We start from the raw sequence: 22,212 nt of genomic DNA, 5'->3' as shown, positions 1-22,212 counted from the left end.
TGAGAGAAGTCTGATGATATTCTCCTGAGTTATTGATTTAGGTTGTCAGAATAATCTCAAAGTTCTTTGTTCTATATTTGCTCAGATCTCTCCTTCCTATAGCCCATAATGAAAATACTTACTGTGATTATATGAAAGCAATATTAATTACAGTTTATGGCTAATTACCCCATGGCACAGTAACAACCATCAAATTGAAGTTAGCTTTGCTGTAAGCTTTACTTTAATACAACACTGTATGTTATTCAAGGGTTTAATCTTTATAGTTCTGTTCATATGGTAGTTTACTTTTCCAATTAAAACAACAATGGTAACAGCTAGAGGGAACATTAGAAATGCTCAATAAATACTGGTTGCATGAATTAATGAATACTGTGTTTACAGTGATATGTGGCAATCATTCAAACATTCATTGAGTTAACTACTATATGTAGATCTGTATTTTATTTGAGGGAAGTAGTTTAGACCTCACACACAATATGCTGTGAGAATGGAGGGCTTTATAATTCCTACAGCAGAACCTTACTAATATCTTCCCCTAACCAAGACCCCCTATAATGTTTTTATTTCTGGATTCTCTTAGTTATACAACCAACTGGGGGATTGACTCTCCTTCTTCAATCCCTTGAATTACCCAGTTTTATTCTGATCATCCATTAATAACTATTAACTAGAATGTGTTTTAAAGTTGCATCTGCACAACAGTTATATCTTTGCCTTAGAAAACAAGATCACCATTTAGAAACACTGCTCCAAAATTAGAATCAAACAGAATGACATCAACACTTCCCTGGACAGATGTGTCCTTATACAGACACACTGTTCAAGAACAATAGTGATTTAGGACAGGGAGAAAATACTACTACCATGGTGAGCACAGACCAGTTTCAGAATGGCTGCTAAGACAGGGTCCTCCTTTTTTTAAAAAAGGCAGCCCATATCTCAAAAATGTTGGCACTTTAAATTGAATACATTTAATTTGATGAAAAACAATTCCAAGAACATATAGTCATGTGTAGTATAATGACATTTCATTAATGATGAACTGCATATGAATATGAAGGTGGTCTCATAAGATGTATAATACTGTATTTTACTGTACCTTTTCTATGTTTAGAGATGTAAACACTTTACCACTGTGTTACAACTGCTTACAGTATTAAGCCATATAAGTTTGTAGTCTAGGATCAATAGGCTATGCCATATAGCCTAGCTATGTAGTAGGCCATACCATACTTGAGTAAGTACCCTTTATGACACTGGCACAAGGGTGAAATTGACTAACAAACACATTTTTCAGAACCTGTTTGTGTTGTTTTGCAACACATGACTGGATTTACAGGGTCTATCTGAAGAGTCACAAAGACTCACATGCATCCTTTTCAATAATATTCACAGAATAACATAAACATTTTGATAGCCACAAAGACTGCACATTATGTCTACATATACTACATCCAAATATACCCATACTCTTCAAGCCTTCAAAACATATTCAAACTCAAGACACATACAGAGTCATACTTTTATTTGATACACTGGGCAAATAAAGTATTTTAAAATAACAATATAAAATAATATTCATTCTTTAAAAAAAAATTAGCAAATATTCGTAGATATTGGGTTTGTATGAATAAAGTTTGAACTAAGTTATTTATTCTTCAAGCCTTTTTTTTTTTTAAACTTTAAGAAGGCATTCACCAAAGCTAAAGTGTTATAACAATGGGGGCAGTGGCTTCTAAGGACATTAAAGTTAGTTGATTATATTAGCCAACAGTAAGAAAACTGCTCAAGCCGGGCTCCGTGGCTCAGCCTGTAATCCCGCGCCTTTGGGAGGCTGAGGTGAGTGGATTGCCTGAGTCCGCGGGTTCGAGACCCGCCTGGGCAGGCGAGACCTCATCTCTACAATAAATCAAAAAATTAGCTGGGTGTGGTAGCGCACGCCTGTAATTCTGGCTACTTGGTAAGCTGAGGAGGAAGGATCGCTGGAGCCCAGCAGGTCGAGGCTGCGGTGGCCGGGAGCGGCCACTGCACTCCAGTCTGGGCGACAGAGTGAGACTCCAACTCAAAAAAACAAAAAGAAAACTGCTCACAAAAGTCTTTCCAATATTTTCAAGATCATATTCTAAACAAATACTTGTACGAGAATGGTCATAGCAGCACTATTTTACATTAGCAAAAAGGTAGAAACAGGACAAATGTTCATAAACAGATGAATGGAAAAACAAAATGTGATGTATTTTCACAGTGAAGTATTATTCAACTATAAAAAAAGGAATGAAGTACTGATACACACTACATGGATGAACCCTGAAAACATTTTGCTAAGTGAAAGAAGCTAACAGACATAAAAGGTCACACATTACATGACTCCATTTATATGAAATATACAGAATTAGTAAATCAGAAGTAAGAATAAATAAAAACAGAAAGCAAATTGGTGGGATAGAGGTTAATGAGGAATCACTGCTTAATAGAAAATACAGTTTGTTTTAGTTTAGGAGCAATGAAAATGTTTTGGAACTTGATAAAGGCAGTAGTTGTACAACATTATGAACATACTAAGTATTAATACCACTCAATCGTTTTCTTTAAAATAAGCTAATCTTATGTGAATTGCACTTCAGTTTTTCTAAAAGCTTAGACATTCACAGAATAAAAAATCTGGGTGTTTTTAAAATTTTCATTTTTTTTAGTAATGGATTTTAGCCATTGACTAAAGACTCTAATATAATTACTTTAAAAATGACACAAGTGAACTGTAGAAATAAACTTTGGATTTTAAAATCTGATCAAATAAAAAGTTTAAGTAGTATTTCATTTTTGATTGAACATTCACGTACATGTACACATACGCACTGTAGAGTATGTACCACATATGCCTGAATATAGTGAGAATTAACCTCCAAATTTTATTTGTTATAAATATCATGTTGTATTTCAGGTTTTACCAAACTGTGCACCCTGGCTTTCTTGACTAGTAGATTTTGAGCAACAAAGTACTCTTTGACATAGTGTAAAAAAATTTTCACTGGGCACAGTAGCTCATGCCTGTAATCCCAGCACTTTGGGAGGTCAAGGTGGGAGGACCGCTTGAGTCCAGGAGTTCTAGACCAGCCTAGGCAACACAGTAAGACCTTGTCTCCACAAAAATAATAAATAAATAAATAAATAAATAAATAAATAAATAAAAATTAGCCAGGCATGGTGGCGCATGCCAGTAGTCCTGAATACTTGAAGGATGACCTGGGACCAGGAGGTTGAGGCTGCAGTCAGCTGTAATGGTGCCCTGCACTTTACCCTGGGCAACAGAGTAAGACTCTGACTCAAAAAAAACAAATAACAAAAACAACCCTTAATTAATGCTGATTTGTGAAATTTTAAGATCACCTGACATAGTAGTAAAAGAAGAGGCAAAGAAATTTAATAATAACTTAGTTCCTGATGCTAAAAATCTACCATTGCAAATGCTAGATGTCACTGTATACAAGTCTTTTACAGACTACTTTAAAAAGCAATCCAGTTATTAGTTATATTGTAGAGATAATAAACATACCTACAGTACAAAAGAAAATAAAGCATGTTGCTTTATAAATGGGTACTTGTAGATTTTCCCATTGGTATACTCATATATATTCAAAAAGTGCTTCTTTAAAAGTTTAGATAATGTAACCTAAAAAAAGGATAGATGCTTCAAAAGTATCACTATTGACTGTAAAGACATAGATATAAAAGATGCACATAAAGAGTTTGAATGAAATTGTTTTATGAAATTTGAGCTGCAAAAAAGCAAAACTCCTAAATCAATAATCTTACATGATTTAAAATATATTCAAATTAACATAAAAATCAATTTGGGATCTTCTTAATAGGAAAATGGGAGATCATTTTATATTCAAGGATTATCAGTATGTGTGTTAGACAGGAGACTGAAAAGAATTACACTATAAAATGCTAAAAAAGTGATTATTTTGAAGGCTAACCAAGTGATTATTTTGGAGTTGTGATTTTAATTTTCACTATACTTCTTTTGTATTTTCAACATTTTCCTCAGTCTACACACATTGTTCTTGATTAAAACTAAAGCTACAAGAATTAAAAATAAAATTTATTTTCTCAAGAGGTCTAAAACTTCTTATAATATGAAATCATAGAATCTTTGCTCTGGAAGAGGCCAACACAGTCTCCTGGTTCAACCTTCTGCCAAATTGGAGTAATCTTACTACAGACAATATCTGACATTTTATAGCTTTTTCCTGAATCCTTCTGGATACAGAGATGAGTGTTTTAAAAACAACTTGTTCCACTGTTAAACAACTGAAAATTTCCTTATTGACGTATCAATAATTTTACTCAGTCTCTATCTTTGCCAGCAACTGAGGTCTCTTAATAAGTCCAAATATGTACAGCTTTCTAATTTTCTGCCATTTTCAATTTTGCAATTTGGAGAAAGAACACGTTTACTCCTTTCTTTATAAGATGTCTGAGGTAATTTTAGACAGCTATCAGGAGTACCTTAAATTGTCCCTGTTCCAGGCTCTATATTCAATTCTGCTTCTTTGTAAATCCTACTCCTCACTTACTAGTATTTTTCTTAAAATGAGGTAGCCAGGACCTAAAATGACATTCTGAATGGTTTCTGGCTAGCTTTTTCAAATAGTCAGAATTAATAGTCTCAGGATATATGGACATTCTTTTTTTTTAAATGTAGTTTAAGACTGCATCAGCATTACTAGTAGTTTCATAATACTGACTGCTTAAGTTTATAGTCAACTAAAATGTCTAAGTATTTTCATTATCAATTCATGTTTTCCTCAGCTACTGTTTATGCCATGCATCTTTTCGTGTTAAATTTTATAAAAGTTTAAATATGGGGAAAAAACATTCACTGCAGAATGAAAGAAATATATCTCTTTCTTGGTCACAGAATGTTCTACATCTCTCTTACATATTTTCTAGCCTGACTATGCTTTCTAGTCAAGCATACTAGACTAGACTAGAATGTATCAACTATTTCTTATTTTCTTTGTAGGAAATTGTACACTTTTGATGTTCAGCTTAAGAAAATCACATCATCAGAGGTGGTATGGTTGAATGAATGAATCACTTCGGGTTTTAACAAGGAAGAAAGGAAAAGTTAAAAATAAATGGTAAAGAAATAATGACTACTCCTAGGTCTTTCAGAACCACCAATACACACAGTCAGTTTTCCTTTCAATATTTTCCCAGTAGCAACAATGGTGTCAAGTCCCAGAGAGGATAAGGATTTCTGTCTACATTCTTTGCACAAGTTCTTAGAAAGAATTTATAGAATTCTAGTTTTCTTCCTGTTTGTAAAATAACTGGATTTACACAACTATAGACACAAATTTTCGGGTTTAAAAACTTGATATATTTGAGACCAGCCTGGGCAACTTGGTGAGATCTTGTCTCTACAATAAATAAAAAATTAGCTGAGCACAGTAGCATGCGCCTGCGGCTCTGGCTACTTGGAAGGCTGACGTGGAAGGCTCGCCAGAGCCCAGCAGACCGATGCTGGGGTGGCCGTGAGCATGCCACTGCACTCCAGCCTGTGACGGAGTAAGACTCTGTATAAATGCTTGGGAGGTAAGAAATGCTAACATTTTAAGTTTCAGATTCAAACCTAAAAGTTAATTTGTACATTAGTCTAATTAGTAATAAACTTCACTCACTGAACTCTATAACTTCTCATGTGCCAAGATTATAATCTGCTAACAAAACAATTAAAGAAGCTATGCATAATTGAAAAATTTCACCTGCCATTATTATTTTTTTAAAGCCATACAAGTAGTGGCTAATAAGTTAGAAAGGGTGTTTCCGACTCTCAAACATAGTTAAGATGCCCATTTTGTCCTCCATAGATTTTAATTAATGGATTGTCATTTCACACCCTCTTGTGTAGCTTTCCCAAAAATGATTAAAGAACTAAATGTTTGAAATTACCTTGAGTGGTGAAGTTGAAGAGTGCAGGTGTATCTCGTCCATTTGGTAGTTTGACATTTGGGTCCCGTAATTCATCAAAAAATGAATGTGCACAAGCTTCCAGTGGTGTCAACCGGGCAGTTGGTGTATACTCCAGCAGACGGCTACACAGTGCAATTGCCTCTGGTGGAGTTCGGGGTCGGAAGACCTGCAGTACAAAAAAGGGAAAGAATAATTAATGTTTTATTATAAGAATCTAAGCAAATAACCCTCTTGAGTACTGAGTTAATTCCCACCATGTACAAAAACATGGCTGCATTTGAGAAAGGAGCCTTCTAGAATAAAAACAGTTAACTGCATATGATTCACCAAACTGGGGTGAACCAATAATTAAAGACTGCATGAGAAAGGCTTAGAGAAAAATCTGCATATGCTAACCATAAAGCAGTACAATCAAACATGCATACAAAATATGACAGGTACATGGGAAAGGCTGGGTTCTGGAGGCAAGCACGACTAGAAAAATATTTTTAAAATTTTGAAGTTTTTAGCAAAACAATTATTGACAATGGGCAGCCATGTTAAAAAAAATTGGCAATCAATATACTAAAAAAAGAATAAAAACAGTTTACTCTAGGTCTATAAATGCTAATGATTTGGTATCATGTCCTCAATAAACAAAGTCTGTCATTATTTAAAGAAATTCTTGAATCCCTATAATTTGACAAAATTTCCTACACTGTTTACTAAAGTACCTATTATCATGAATGTGCCAGATTACTCTTATTTGAATGATTATTCCAGGGTTTTAATAAGGGAGAGAAAAATGTATTATTCATTAAAAGCACCAGTCACAGAAAAAGTCAACTGAAGGCTTTACTGAAGTAATAGTCAATTAAACTAATCTGCTTTAAAGGAATAGATAGTTTCCTACTCATTTGTGTCTCAACAAAACTAATCAATACATAAAACTATGATCTATTCTAAATTATAGCCCGTTAAAGAATAAAAATAAAAGGGGAAGAAATAGAAATAACTATGAACAGATAAACAGACAAGAAGCCTTTGAAACAAAATAGAAAATATGTTCCTTTGATAGGAAGAATATACAATTCAATAAAAGGTGTGGTGATAGAGGTGGACAACATTAGACACCAGACATTTATAAATGGGAGGAAATAGACCCACAGTTGAGGAAAGGACAACATATTATGACAGGGTACAGAGCAGCCTGGGAGGGTAAGGTTTCCTAGTGACAATGGCTTATGGAACAGCTGACTGTTTACTTATAGTGAAGGTAGGAGAACTAGATACAACTACAGAGCCCATCAGATTTTCAAGAGACTGTGAATACTGTATACAATTTTTAAATTTTGTTTTTATACACAGTTCATTGTTGAAAAAAGAGATTTTCCATGAAAACTGAGTGGAGGAGGATCTTAGGACTGTATTTCAAAACCTTAAAGGCCTTAGTCAACTTATTGGTTAAAAAAAAAAAAACTTTATAAGGTCAAAAACTTCCTTTTCTTTATGCTTTTGAGTACTCTAACTTGACTCAGTCAAGGGAACCTTAAGTTAATTGTAGTACTTCAAATGTTTAAATCTTCCACTGTTCTCAGTCTCATCTCTTGCTCCCAAGGTCCATAATCAAATCCAGAATGTAAAATGAAAATAATCAGTGGAAAAAACCCAGAAAAATTTTCATAAAAATATTAACCACTACTGACATATATTATTCTTATGGGCAGGTCTGCATCTATTTGACAGTTTATAGATTGATTTTGCTAGCTAATTCAAAATGCTTTTGCACTAATATGGTGGCACATAAAAGTAGAAATTAAAAATAGCACTAAATGTAGAAATGAGTATTTCCTGCTACCATTCAAATGTAGGGTAGCTGGATGGTGAGTTATTTTTAATGAAAAATTTCCTGTTATGCTTTCAAAGATTTTGTGTTAAAGCTATTAATAAACCAGTACTGTAAGATTATTTCTGATTATTATTTTTTCAAGTCATACATATTCTTCAGGTGTTTTACAAGCTATAGGTGATTATCCATCTTGGTACTTAGACATATATTAGCTTATATTTGTCAGAGAATCCTAACTTATGGAGTTGAAGAGTTAAAAGCAAAATAATTCATTCTAAGAGTCTACATCAAAATCAAGATTTAACCACCCTTTAAAAAAAGTATCCACTGTCATTTTGACCCTTTGAGAAATTAGTGATGAGAAAAAGCATTGGCTTTAGTACTCTGTGGATAAAGGTTAAGTGGAATATTATGTGGGGTCAAAACCCAGTATCTCCCAGAGTTCATATTTCTGACCATAACACAGGGTGTGGTAGCATGTAACTCCTCAACGTTATAGGGCAAACTAGAAACTAGCTGTTCTGGATTATTTTTGTGTCTAAAGGAAAGGAAACCAACAACTGAAATTTGGTTTTTAATAAAGAAGTTTTTGCTGCCTTCATTCCTTACTCATTAAACTGCTTAACACTCAGAATCTTTGGTTTCATGGTTCTTTCTCAATATTTATTCTTGTAATAATAAAAATTTTAAAACATCACAATTCCTTAACTTTAGTCTAGATATTAATGAATCATCCAAGAGACTGACAATCTAAATATACCATAAACAAGATCTACACCATATAATGAATGAAAACAGAAATCACAGTCACCTACATTGTTTTCACTATTACATTTCAAGAATGAACAACTGTTTGAAAACTTTCAAAAAAAATTTCCCCCAAGTTTTATAGTCCTGCCTTGAAATTTTGGAAAAAAAAAAAAAATTAAGTACATACCCGCACTCCTGAGGTGAAATGTCCTGTTCCTGACGAATCCTAAAGATGATAATGCAGTGAAATAATCCAAACAGGGGAAGTCAATCCAAAAGAGAATAGTAGTCCAGCAAGGAAAAATATATCCAATGTTATAAGAAATCCATGTGTGGGGGGACATAGAAAATGTTTATACAGTTATAAACTTTAAACATCAGTCTCAGTAGTAAGTCCAAGTTTTAAAAATTATTTCACCACAGTGTATGCAAAAAAATTTTTTGATTGCGCAATGGTGAGGCACAGTAAAGAAACATTTTAATTTTAGTTTATTATGTTCCAATGCCAGTGCATTTATTAAAAAAATACAAAACCAAAAAAAGTTAAAATCAAAATGAAATCTAGAAGTAAAGTTCCCAAAGAAAAGTGGTCTTCTATGACCTGGAGTCATCATCCACAGACGTAGCTGGGAGGGGGCATATTAGCCTGCTTTTAAAGTTCCCAATATGCTAATTTTTCTCTATTAATGTGTTCCAGTTACAGTATAAACATTTTTTTTGCTAAATTATTAATCATGAGAGGAAAGTAATAAACATATTTAATTTATATTACTATAGCTTTTAAGCCAGATATTTTCAATTTGTGTGAGCTAAGAAGAATCAGGCCACCGCGGATTATTCTCCATTTTGGATTGACTTCCCTGCTAAAAGATGTTTATTTGCTGACATCCTCATTATCTTAGGACTCTTCAGGAAACTGACATATCACCTCAGGATGCGGGTATAAACTTACTTTTTCTATTGTGGGCTTTGCCCCCTCATACCCTTGCACCCATTACTTAGGAAAAATAGAGAACATTCTTTCCTCTTTGGAAAAACTCAGTGAAAAAAAAAATCCTACATCTTTGAGTACTACAAATTAAACACAGTTCTATCTGCAAATATGCCCAATTCACCCACCAAAAGCTAAACAAAAATATATAAAATAAACAATACAACTAAGGGACAGTCACAGTTACAGGTGACACGCATTAATAATGTACACCAACACCTAGGCACAACGGAGCCAAATATGCAAGGGAGGTAGTAGGGTCTATTATGTCTAGGTATTGAGAACAAAAAATGGCAGAACTCACCAGTAGCTGTGAACTCCCTTGGCTATTCTAAGAAAATATAACATTCTTTTAGGATAGTTTCCAGTGGGGGAATTAAATATTTTGCAAAAATAAATAATCCGCGGATTACTTTTAGTCTGCAGACTAAAATTTAGTACACAGATTAAAATCCGGCCCATCAGAGTAAGAATTTCTCATGAACTAAAATACAACCAGGTGGACAAAAATAGAAAACTAGATTAAAAGAACCGAGAGCACAAAATAAGACTCAATTGGGCCAACTAACAATTAGTACGCAGACTAAATATGGCCAGCCAATTATTCAGCAAGGCCATGGAGATCCCAAAACACCCCTTTAAAACTAAAAACAAAAGTAAATAAATAAAAGAAAACAGAGCAAAAACAAACAAAACAAAATAAAGCCATAAAAGAAAAAGAAAAAAAAAAAGGAAAAGAGAAAGAAATAATTGAAAAGAATCAAAACACTGACATGAACTTTTAAAGTGATTCAAAATACTACCTCACCTATGCAGCAACTCATTTTCTTCAAGTGAAACAAATATCAACTCTCATCACAAATACTAGTCCATAAAATAAACTAACAGAAAAAATTCATTTTTTCAAAAAGAAAATTTCTGTAGTCTTGAACAAATGCAAACATGTCTTTAAATAATTATTCAAAATAAATTTGCATTTGGATAACTCAAAAATAACAGAGACAATTTTCCCCCTACATGTCCTAGAATAGACTTTGGTCTTCAAATTTCAACCTGGAGCTAACTGTTATGACTATCAAGCCTTTTTAAAAGGCCATTTATAAACAATCACATGCACTATACCAAGCCTATTGTGAAGTTGCTTCTCACAGCACCAGCTCTCAGCAACTCTACTGTATTATGCAGCCAACCAGAGCCGTATAAAAATGCTCATTTTAATGGCTATGGACAGTAACCATTAATCTGATAGAACACAGAACAAGTGCTGTGCCTGTTGCAAACAGCTATTCCTTGCTACTTTTCATTATAATACATGTACAACACTGATACTATATTCTGGTAATGGACAAGATATAAGAACCCATTTTTTAAAACTGATAAACCATAAATACTACTAAAGAGCAACCCCAATATTGGTTCTCAAGTAATCTATTAATCATATAAAATTATTTGCTATTTGTAAACCTAAATACAGGATTCAAAGTGAGACAATGCCAAGAATTGTTGAATAGTTATGTTACTTAACTAAGAAAAGAAGTTAAGTCTACTTAAGTAGACTTAAGCTCAGGTGTAGTACATAATTCGATAATTACTTAACTAATTAGTCCACATTATTTTAAAAGGTATTCTTTGGTGGTGTTTTACATGCTTTTATACCTTGATCTAATGGTACACTGACAGACAAGGTAAACAAATTCACTTTAAGTACTATCAAAAATGATTACCAGGAGCTACTACTGAAAACCGACTTTCAGACAGTCTACGTGCCAAATAAAATTATTATGCTTAAAGTCAGCATCTAACAGGGTAGATACACAAACTGAATACAGTTCAAGCTACTGAACAGATACATTTTTCTAACCTTTTATTTAAGATTTTCAGATCCTAAATTCAGGTAAAGAAAGTTGAGTACAAGAAACAAAGAATCCTTCCCTTAGTCACTGAATTTCAGCTGCATTAATTAAAAACCTTATTTTAGTTTTCCTGAGTTCTACTACAGGTAAGAAAAGTTACACAATAATTCCTCACTTAATATCACCAAAAGGCTTTAGAAAATTTAGAAAACTGTGAGTTTACATAAAATATGTAACAAAACCAAGTTTTTTTCCTCATCGATGTTATAACAAAACAATGTTGAACGAAATGACTTTGCTTTAAATTGCTTTAAATTCCAAGAACCTACTGGTGATATTAAATGAGGACTGACAGTTATGAGTAGATATCAGCATTTAACTATGCAATGTCATTTCTCCCTCTAATATCATGCACTGATAAAATTACTACACATCGTGCACTACACATCTACACAGAAGTGTGATTTACCAAATGTCCACTTATCCAATTTAATTTGTCATTGTTCACAAGATAATTATTATAGTCAAGATGGCCTTCCCAAGAATACAGATATATTCCTGCAAATACCTTCCCATCACTAGAGATAGTCATCTAGGCTACAACAATTCTTAACCCTTTCTACACCTAAGTAAATCTTAATCCTCCTTTAATAGTCCACCTCTTCTATTATCTTTAAGGAGAAATCCTTTTTCTCTCTACTACCTTCATTGGAGGTCTGCTTCATAATACCTACAGTCATGTGGAACACTTTTGAACACTCACAGTATATAATTAAATATATGGTTACATAGTATGTAACATTATTTAACACTTACTTCAACTGAGCTTTTCAATTGTCAGCTTTTCAAGGACAAGGACTATATATTTTACTTCTTTTGCATCCTTTATGGTGCCCAGCACAGCACTGGCTACATAGAAGACACAGGACTTACAGAACAAATGATAAATTAAAAGTATAATTTTGCCTTCTTTTTCAATCCACCCCAACTCCAACCTCAGCTCTCCACAAACAATCTTAAAATTACATCTTAGTATTCTTCTTTTATACATTATTCCTCTCATATATGAATCCGTCATCCTAAGAGCTAGAATTTTAAAAAATCTGTTTCTGTAGAGATGGGGTCTTGCTGTGTTGCCCAGGCTAGTCTTGATCTCCTTGTCTTAAGCAATCCTCCCATCTCAGCCTTCCAAGGAGCTAAAATTACAAGATGTGAGCCACTACACCTGGCCTGAAAGTTGGATTTTAATATGCATAGTTTTCGGTAAAGAAATGAGAATATATAGCCAGTAGAAACAGAAAAGTGAGGAAGTCTACTTACTTAGGAAAATGGATATTAGAAATGAAAATGAAGTGATTATCTAGCACTAATAAAGATGTGGGTAGAAATTTCAATACAGAACATACTGTATGTATTCATGAGATAAGTGATAATAAATCGGTAGAGTGTTCAGGGCAGAGGGGGTTGAGTGATAATATAAGAACTGATTTACCATAAGCAATAGAACAAAGTAGACAAGAGGAAATATTAGGAGCCAACAGAAATCCCCAACATGGTCTTATGCTTTCTGGAATACATGTGCATGAAATGAGAAAGGAGGAGATACCAGAAAAGGCAGACAGAATGAATCTGCACGAAAAGGTTGACAGCAATTTTTGTTTTGTGTCTCCAGGCCTCTTGAAGGTATTTTTGGTAATATGCTGAACAATAATTGTAACAGGTAAATTTACCAAGTTCTGAAAAACCTTATATTGAAAGGTTCAGGGAAAAAAAAGTAACATAAAGAAAGTCTAAAAAGAAAATTAGTAGGATTTTTTGGCTTAGCTTTAATCATAAAGAATAAAAAATAACTTGCTCAGTCTAAAATGATTCCTGCTTACTCTGTAGGCCACTTGGAAATATTAATATTTATTTACTCTGTAGTACATTAAGTGTTCTAAGAAATCATGCATGCAAGGATTAATTTTTGTGAATAATGCTTTTTGGTCCCACATAAACTACAGAAACTTAACTATTAAGTATTAAACTACCATATGTGTCAAAAACTTGACAACAAATATTTGGGGGTAATTGATATTCAAATTATCATTAAGAAACAGAAATTAGAAATTGCTATAATACATATGGTAAGATTTGGTAGGTACTACAGGAGTTTATGTGGTGGAAATAATCACGGAGAACTTGGACAATGAGTTAAAAAAATATTTCATGGGAGAAATGAGTTTTGAGGACTTAAAGGTTAAGACTTGGTAAGCAAAGAAGAAAAAAAAAAGAACATTATAAGTGAGGAAAAAAAGACATCAGCAAGAGGTAGAAATGAATGTAACTTTTCTGGGGAACAATTAGGAGAAAATTTGACTTGATCAAAAAACTCAGCATGACTCCAGGGTTCCTTCAAAGTGAGCTACAAGCTGGACAACATTCTATACATAGCTAACATATTAAACAGCACTAATATAATTGTTAAGAGATCAGGGTTTGTGGGATTCTAATCTACTTCCTTCTACTAACCAGTTACATCACTTATGATTTTCATTACTCTGAATGAATATACAGATATCTGTGTTCCCTAAATGATCTCACAAGACTTGTCATAAAGAAATTTAAACAGAAAGCGTGCAGAAGCAGGCACTCAAAACTGGGGAAAGAAACTTCATGCAGCTACTATAATATAACTTTATTAGAAATCCCTAATTTACCCTAACTAGATGCTTAACTTTTAAATTCACTGCCTAACAATACGCATTTAAGGATGTCAAACACAGGGAACTTGGGAAAGACACTGGATTCAAGGAATTAGATACCTCAGGGAAGCTTGAGAACAGAACAAAAACTAAAATAAATCTCCTGTTTTTATAGGAAGATGTACAGGGTGATGACAAAAAATCTGTCATCCAAAATGAGATAACTTTGAGAGTGAAAGGGTCAGCAATGAATAATTATACTAGACAAGCATAAACTGGGACACAGGATCATCCTTGTTATTAAATGTACATTATGCCAAATTTTCCTAAAGGTTATGAGGAATCAGAGAAGAATTTTAAATAGGAGTGACAGCATCACATGTGCTTTTTAAGTAAGCTAACTTTGACAGCAAGGGGAAGGTGGATTGAAATGATGTGAAACTGAAGGAGGGAAATCAGTGAGGAGGAAGGAGGTTGTTTCAACAATTCTATAAGACAGTAGCCTAAACAAATGTCAGGGCAGTGGAAACAGAGAGGACAAACTAGATAACTATATTAGAGGTGCAAGCTTCACATTTAGTAAGAACGAAAATAAAACAATTCTTTATATGTATGTTATAGCTGTATTTTCTTTTTTTTTTTTTTGAGTTGGAGTCTGACTCTGTTGCCCAGGCTGGAGTGCCGTGGCACACTCATGGCCAACCCAGCATCGACCTGCTGGGCTCTGGTGATCCTTCCGCCTCAGCCTTCCAAGTAGCTGGAACTACAGGCGTGCGCTACCACACCCGGCTAATTTTTTTTTTGATTTATTGTAGAGGCGAGGTCTCGCCAAGTTGCCCAGGCTGGTCTCGAACCCGGGGGCTCAGGCAATCCACTCGCCTTGGCCTCCCAACGTGCTGAGATTACAGGCTGAGCCACGGAGCCCTGCCTATAGCTGTATTTTCAAAAGAGCCCTGAGGAAAGACATGCCAGATAATCAGATAATCAGTATCTCACAAAAGAAAACTGAGGAATAAACATTAGAAGCACTGTTTAAACCAGATCCTCATTTTGTATATAACAGCCTGTCACCTATCCACACCTCCATACTAATTACAGAATTTTTCTCCCTTCTTACAACCAATCTGTCTCTACTTAAATCTCAGTCTGCTTTTGTGTCACTTACTTTTCTTTCTATGTGGTTTTTCTTCTTTGCAGTGGACAGCATACACCAATGCATAGGTCTTCATTCCCTCATTCCTACTTCCAACAGTAGCCCTTGATTTAAAACATTATCACCTATTTCCTTTCCTACTTAAACAACAAATGCTTTATTAGTGGATTAGGCTGCTCTGGTTATTATGTAATAGCCAAGGACAACTTACTGGAATCTCAAGATTCCTGCCATATACCACACTAGAATGATCTCAGTGTTTCTGTTTTGCTATCTTCTCTACACGCTTGTATTCTCTCACTTCAGTGTTTTCACGGAAGACATCTTCTCCCTTGATCTTTATTTCTGTCCAATTTTTTTAGAATACCAGCTCCTGATCTTGGGGAAATAGCTACACTTACGCTGAAGCACAAAAAACCAGGGACTGAAGTGGGTTCTAACAGATGACAGCAATAAAGGCAAAGCAATTCTTGTTTCCAGACTCCTTTTTACCTGCCTTCCAAGGGCAAGATGCTCTTTTCTTTAGAGAGTAACATTTAACATGGTTTTTAAATGACTCCATTGGTTGCCTAGCATAAGAACATTTCTCAAATTGCTGTTCACTATCACAATGGTAGGCAGAGTTCCTTCTAGGAACCTGAAGTTTCATTCTGAATCATCTAGATGACAGAGAAGAACCATGAAATTTCTGTTCCTGAATTTGCTTCTGTGTTTACAATCATAGTAACACCCACTACAGTTTTGTGCGCTAATGAAAAATTAACTATGTATAACTATTACATAACGCACTCGTATGAAGTGAAAACAAAATCATGTATAAAGACACTAGATGAGTGAAAGGTTTACAGCAGTTATAATAGACAAAAAAAAGGTGGCAGAATGGAGTCATTATTTTACACATGATACAGAAATGGAAACCTAAATAAACAGGCTTTATAGAAATTATCCAAGTTTGAAAAACATTAGCTTAAGATACAGAAACATCAGGAATTCAAGATAGTAAAGGAAGGTTTAAAGCATACAAATTCACCACAGCTCTTTTGCTGACTGCATCTTAATTATAATCAATCTTTCCTCACATCCCTCTCTGGTTAATACTTGCATTGGAGAGATATAAAACACAGAAAATGATACACACTAATACAGTAGCTCCCCTTATTCACAGGGAATATGCTTCAAGACCCCTAGTAGATGCTTGAAACCATGGATAGCACCAAGTCCTAGATATATACATACCAATGATAAAGTTTAATTTATAAAATAGGCATAGTAATAATAAAATAGAACAGTAACAATATACTGTAATAAAAGTAAAGTAAATGTGGTCACTCTCAAAATCTTAGTGTACTACACTCACCCATTTTTAGATAGTTGACTGTAGGTAACTGTAATTGTGGATAAAAGGGGACTACTGTATTGGTGGCAGTCGATTAAAAAAAATGAGGATGAGGACTGTTAAATAGGATTTCATGACCTCAATTTCAGCAAGTGTATTTGTCAAAAACCCTTTATTAGGGGTAACACAATATTTTACATTATATCTAAAAGGATTTTCCTTTCCTTTCTTCATAAAAATAAGATAATTATGAAAGTATGAAAAGGTAGTACCAAAAAAAAAATCATTCACATTTTTCGTACCCAAACTACTGTTAGCATTTTGGAATATGTCCCTATGTTTATTTAATATACAGAATTCTCTTTGCTTGTTATCCTCCCCAACTCCACAACATGGCGAAGTCACAGTACACTACAAATCATTTATTACAAACATTTTTAAGTTGGAATAACTTTACTGAATTCAAATTGCAGCCCAGTCCCTAAATCCAAGTGGGTCACGTGAGATTCTCTCGGTTTAGAGACAGGTGAGAGGTCCTAAATATCTTCTGACCCAGATTCAAAATAAACCTTGAGTTCAAAAATCAAAGAACATTCTATTTCAGGTTATTTAATGGTTATCATATATTTTTTAAGAGAGGCAACCTCTTGGTTTGTCAGTGAAAGCTACAATCTATAATTTTGGCACTGAAATACTACTACTGAGGTCTTTGATTCTAAATAGAAAATACATAGTAATGAGAATTTTCTGAAGAGAGGTAACAAAACTGAAAGCTTAAAAGAAAGTAACTGGAATCATAATACAATTGAAAGAGAGAGAAGGGAAGGAGAGGAAGAGGGGGAAGGAAGGAAGGGGAGGCCAGGGGGAGTGGGGGAAGGGAAGCAGAGACAGAAAGGGAGAGGGAGGAGGAGGGAAAGGAAGAGGGGAGGAAGAGGAACATACTTTGATTCTAGGGAGTGCAAATTATTTCACATATAGCCCTAAATTACTTCATCTCTTTTTATAAAAGATCTATAATCAACTAAATAAACTCAACAATGTACAAAACACATTGTTATATTTACATTTTTAAATACAGAAAGTCTCCGCTTCAAATATCATAAAAAGGTGAACATTTTTTTCTGAGTTGGAGTCTCACTCTGTCAGACTGGAGTGCAGTGGCCACTCCCGGCCACGACAGCCTCGACCTGCTAGGCTCGGGCTCCAGCGATCCTTCCACCTCAGCCTTCCAAGTAGCTAGAACTACAGGCGTGCGCTACCACGCCCTGCTAATTTTTTTAATTTATTTTTTATTGTAGAGATGAGGTCTCGCCAAATTGCCCAGGTGGGTCTCGAACCTGCGGGCTCTGGCAATCCACTCACCTTAGCCTCCCAAGGCGCAGGATTACAGGCTGAGCCACCGAGCCCGGCTAAAGGTGAACATTTCTAATCCACACAAAAAAATTATGAAATATAAGGAAATGAAGGAGCGGGGTTCAATGGCACATGACCATTAATATAAAATATCTGGTGTTACACACACACACACACACACACACACACACACACACACACACACACACGAGTAGTACAAATTTAATCCTGGCTTTGTCACAAGCCACCCACATAATCTTGGATAAGACACTTGGTATCTCTTGGTATTTTCAACCAGAGTTTCTGAACTTGTAAAATGAAGAAGCTTAAGAGTCATTTTAGTTATAAACCCTGCTGAGATAGTCTATTTCTTTCCCTTAATCTAACACTTAATCTAACAAATCAACAAATCTAATTAACACACTTAATCTAACAAATCAAACTGAGGTAAAAAAAAGTAGTAAAAAAATCTCTTAAAATAATTCAAATTAAGTGCCAAAGCAAAAACAAACAAACAAACAAAAAAACAGGCTTTTGGCAAATTAGTAATTGTGCTCTTTAGAATTATTTCTATCTAATGTTAAGGTTAGGTTTTTCCAATGGCTAGTGACATTCAGCTAACACATCAATTGTTTTCAATGTAAACCCCCAGCAAGATTACATCTGTATTTTTAACCCTGCTCCCAAAACATCAATAAGAAAGTAAATAAAAGAAGAAAAACACACAGTACCATCTATAATGAGATCTATGTTTTAATAGTTTAAAAGCATAAAGAATGTATAAGAAATGTATGTTATCATATGTTATATGATTCAGGACTATGTACCTCTATGTACATAAAGAAATTAAGTTCTGAATTTTAGGTTGTCAATATTTACATAGAAGACTCTGCTTCTAATCAAATTCTATACTGTAGTGATTTAAGTACATTGTCCTTACCTTGCAAATAAAAACCCAGGATGGGTACTATCTATAGAAAAATCAATGAGAATGAAATTATGCACAGTCAATGAAACCCTCAAGTACAACTACTCAACTATCCTTATATGCAGAAGTGCTGTGTACTTGTATTCAGGTAGCTATCTGGTCTAAAAATAGTTTAGTTTAAGAACAACAAGAAATCCAAGTTTTAGTTAACATGATTTTTAAAAAAACTCATTTTGACTCACCTTAGTCCAAGGATGTGCCTTAATTTGAGGGAATTTAAATTCTGTGTAGTTTGGGTTCATTTCTCTAATTTGCTCCCTTGTTGGTGTTCCCAGGACCTAGATAAAGAAAGAAAGTTACTGCCATCTTTTCCATGCACTTACAAATAGTCTTTATGTTTTAATGCATCAGTTTCACTGAAAAAAGGAATTCCTAAATTACGTAAATACAAAAGGAATTCCTAAGAACTAATTTAACAGAGCAGTGCTATGGTTTGACAATGTTCCCCTAAAGTTCATGTGTTGGAAACTTAATGCAAAAGCATTGAAAGGTGGGACCCTTAAATGGCAATAAAAGGGTTAATGTTGCTATCACAGAAGTGGACTTGTTATTTCAAGAGTGTGTTGGGTAATAAAAGTGAGTTCAATCTCCTCTTGTCCTTCCACCTTCCAACATGGAATAAAGGCCCTATAATACTATAAGAAAAGGATTGGCAGTAGTGGGATGTTGCGGGGTGGGGGAGAATCAGTAAAGGTAACTGATCTCAAACAAGGCAAAGTGGTGATCAAAGGGAGGCCCAAATTTTACTTGAACGATGTCCACTTGTTTACCTAACCCTGAATTGTACTCCACATCTTTAAGATAACATATGTTTAAAAAAAAAAAAAAAAGAATTAAGGCCCTGACCAGATGTGGGTCCCTTGACATTGGACTTACCAGCCTGCAGAACTATTGTTTATAAATTACCCAGTCTGTGTTATTCTGCTACAGCAGCTCAAAATGAACTAAGACAGGCAAATTTTGTGAAAGCCTTTTAACTGTAAATTACTACAGATTTTATTTTATACTACAAAAGACTGACTTCTATGACAATAATTTTAAATCTGAGTCATAAAAAGATTACTGTACTAAAAATAGTCAAGTAAAAATCAGGCACCTTTGTTCTACCTAGAAAAACATAATCTATTGCAATAATCACATCTGAAATGAGAGTATATTTTATTCACTTAACAAAGCCTAAGGTTACACAGTTGCTACTAGGTATCTGTAAGGGATTGGTTCCAGGACCCTCCCCCTCAAGGATACCAAACTCCACGAATGCTCAAATTCCTTATATAAAATGGCATCGCATTTGCATATAATCTACCTAAATCCTCCTGTGTACTATAAAATCACCTCTAGATTACTTGAAATACCCAGGCTATGTAAACAGTTGTTATACTGTATTGTTTTTTAAATTTACATCATTCTTTATGGTTGTACTGTTACTTTTTATTTTTTTCTGAATAGTTTTTATGTGCAGTTGGTTGATTCTATGGATGTGTCACCTGTGGATATGGAGGGGCAACTGTATCACTAGGCAAATCTTACTCAAAGACCATCACCAACAGTTCATTCAGTCACTAAATATTTAGTGAGTGTCCCTTGTGTACAAGGAACTATGTTATGATCTTTGGAGGATACAAAGAATAAGAGATTTCCTGCTAAAATGAACATACTTGTAAAATATTGAAAAAGTATAACTACAATACACAACAAAAATATACTGAGCACTTCATTGTCTCTAAAGCTGTACCAGCTACTGGACAAAGGAAAGTATATAGGCCTGGCTGCATAAGACAGACAGATGACAGGAAGAAACATTAAATATTAAAAATGAGGGTTCTGAAGTGAGATGACACATACTACTACTCATCTTATAAACCTGGGCCTGTTATAAAAAAAGTTTGTTGAAATAAAATACTAAATCATTTACAATTCAAGGATAATTGCACAGAAGGAAAGGAATGATTTATGATGGCAATCAGTGAATAATCAAGCATGATTCTATAGCCATTCAGGGCAAAGTGAGCACTTCAGGATTGTTTGTTGGTTTTAATTCTTTAGACTCTGATGAAACTTTTAGAACTTCATCAAAATTTTAAATAGTTTCTTTAAAAGACACTTAAGAAAATGTAAAGTAAATTGCAAACTGAAAAAAAACATTTGCAAAACATATTCTACAAAGGATTTGTAATTACGATGCATATAGAGATAGCAAATAAACATATGAAAAGATGTTCAACATCATTATTAGGGAAATGTGCATCAAAATCACAAGACACCACCACCATACACCCAATACGAAACCTAAAATTAAAAAGACTGACTATGTATATCAAAACTGGCAAGGGTGTAGAACAGCTGAAGCTCTTGCCACTACTGGGGGAAATGTAAAATGGTATAGCAGTACCCTGGAAAACAGTTTGGAAGTTTCTTAAAAAGTTAAATATATATATTTTTAAAAAGTTAAATATATACATCTAATATGGTCCATCATTCTCACTCCTAGGTATTTACCATAGAGAAATGAAAGTATATGTTCACACAAAGACTTATACAAATGTGCATAGCATCTTTTTTGTAACTGCTGAAAAGAAACAAACCAACAACAGGTGAATAAATAAATAGTGCATCGCTACACAATAAGATGCTACTCAGTAATAGTTAAAAAAAAAAAAAAAAGAATATCATAGGGGAAATAAAAAAAATAATTATGCTGAGTGAAAGAAACCACACCAAAAAGAATACCGAAAGTATAATCACATTTACATGGAATTCTAGAACATTTTCTGTCTATAGTGACAGAAAGAAGATCTATGGCTTTGAGACACAAAATTACAAAGAGGTAAAAGAAACTACTTGGATTATGAATGTTCATTATTTTGATTTCATGGTTGTAAACATATGTCAAAATTTATCAAACTCAATACTTTAAATATGTGCAGTTTATTGTGTGCCGATTATACCTGTAATACAAACGTTCAGAAATTATCGAACTAGTTGAATACACGAAGTTTGGGTAAGATAGATGGAAAGATATTCTGAGCTACAGAGCTATAGTATTACTCATTGATATATATATTAAAAAAAGGAATCTAGTTAATGATAAACTGACCCTACTGTCTTTAAGATACCTGCTGGGCAAACTGCTAATGTTCTTGGAATGAAAAGAAGAGTGCAAAAATATTCTAAATTACAACACTTATTCTAACACTGTTCTGGGGATATCTATCATATGATGTGTGTCTGTATATGTGTACATGTACCTGGAAAGAGGGGGAAGAGTGAAGAAGAATGAGGGAGTACTAG

At 34.1% G+C, this 22,212-nt stretch overlaps 1 protein-coding gene across 1 annotated transcript in view; it reads right to left on the bottom strand.

The window, feature by feature from the left end:
• GSK3B (glycogen synthase kinase 3 beta) overlaps positions 1-22,212 on the bottom strand; it is a gene marked incomplete at its 5' end in the record, with an annotated part of 141,694 nt that overhangs the window by 31,044 nt on the left and 88,438 nt on the right. Inside the window, 3 exons of the mRNA XM_021711357.1 lie at positions 5,965-6,151; positions 8,751-8,789; positions 19,104-19,199. Of these exons, the coding sequence (XP_021567032.1) occupies positions 5,965-6,151; positions 8,751-8,789; positions 19,104-19,199 (322 nt within the window). The remainder of the gene's footprint in view (positions 1-5,964; positions 6,152-8,750; positions 8,790-19,103; positions 19,200-22,212) is intronic.

The sequence above is a fragment of the Carlito syrichta genome, unplaced genomic scaffold, assembly GCF_000164805.1.
Source record: "Carlito syrichta isolate Samal-C Ts95f unplaced genomic scaffold, Tarsius_syrichta-2.0.1 Scaffold82995, whole genome shotgun sequence".
NCBI classification, from domain to species: domain Eukaryota; kingdom Metazoa; phylum Chordata; class Mammalia; order Primates; family Tarsiidae; genus Carlito; species Carlito syrichta.
This window is presented reverse-complemented; position numbering and strand designations above follow the sequence as displayed.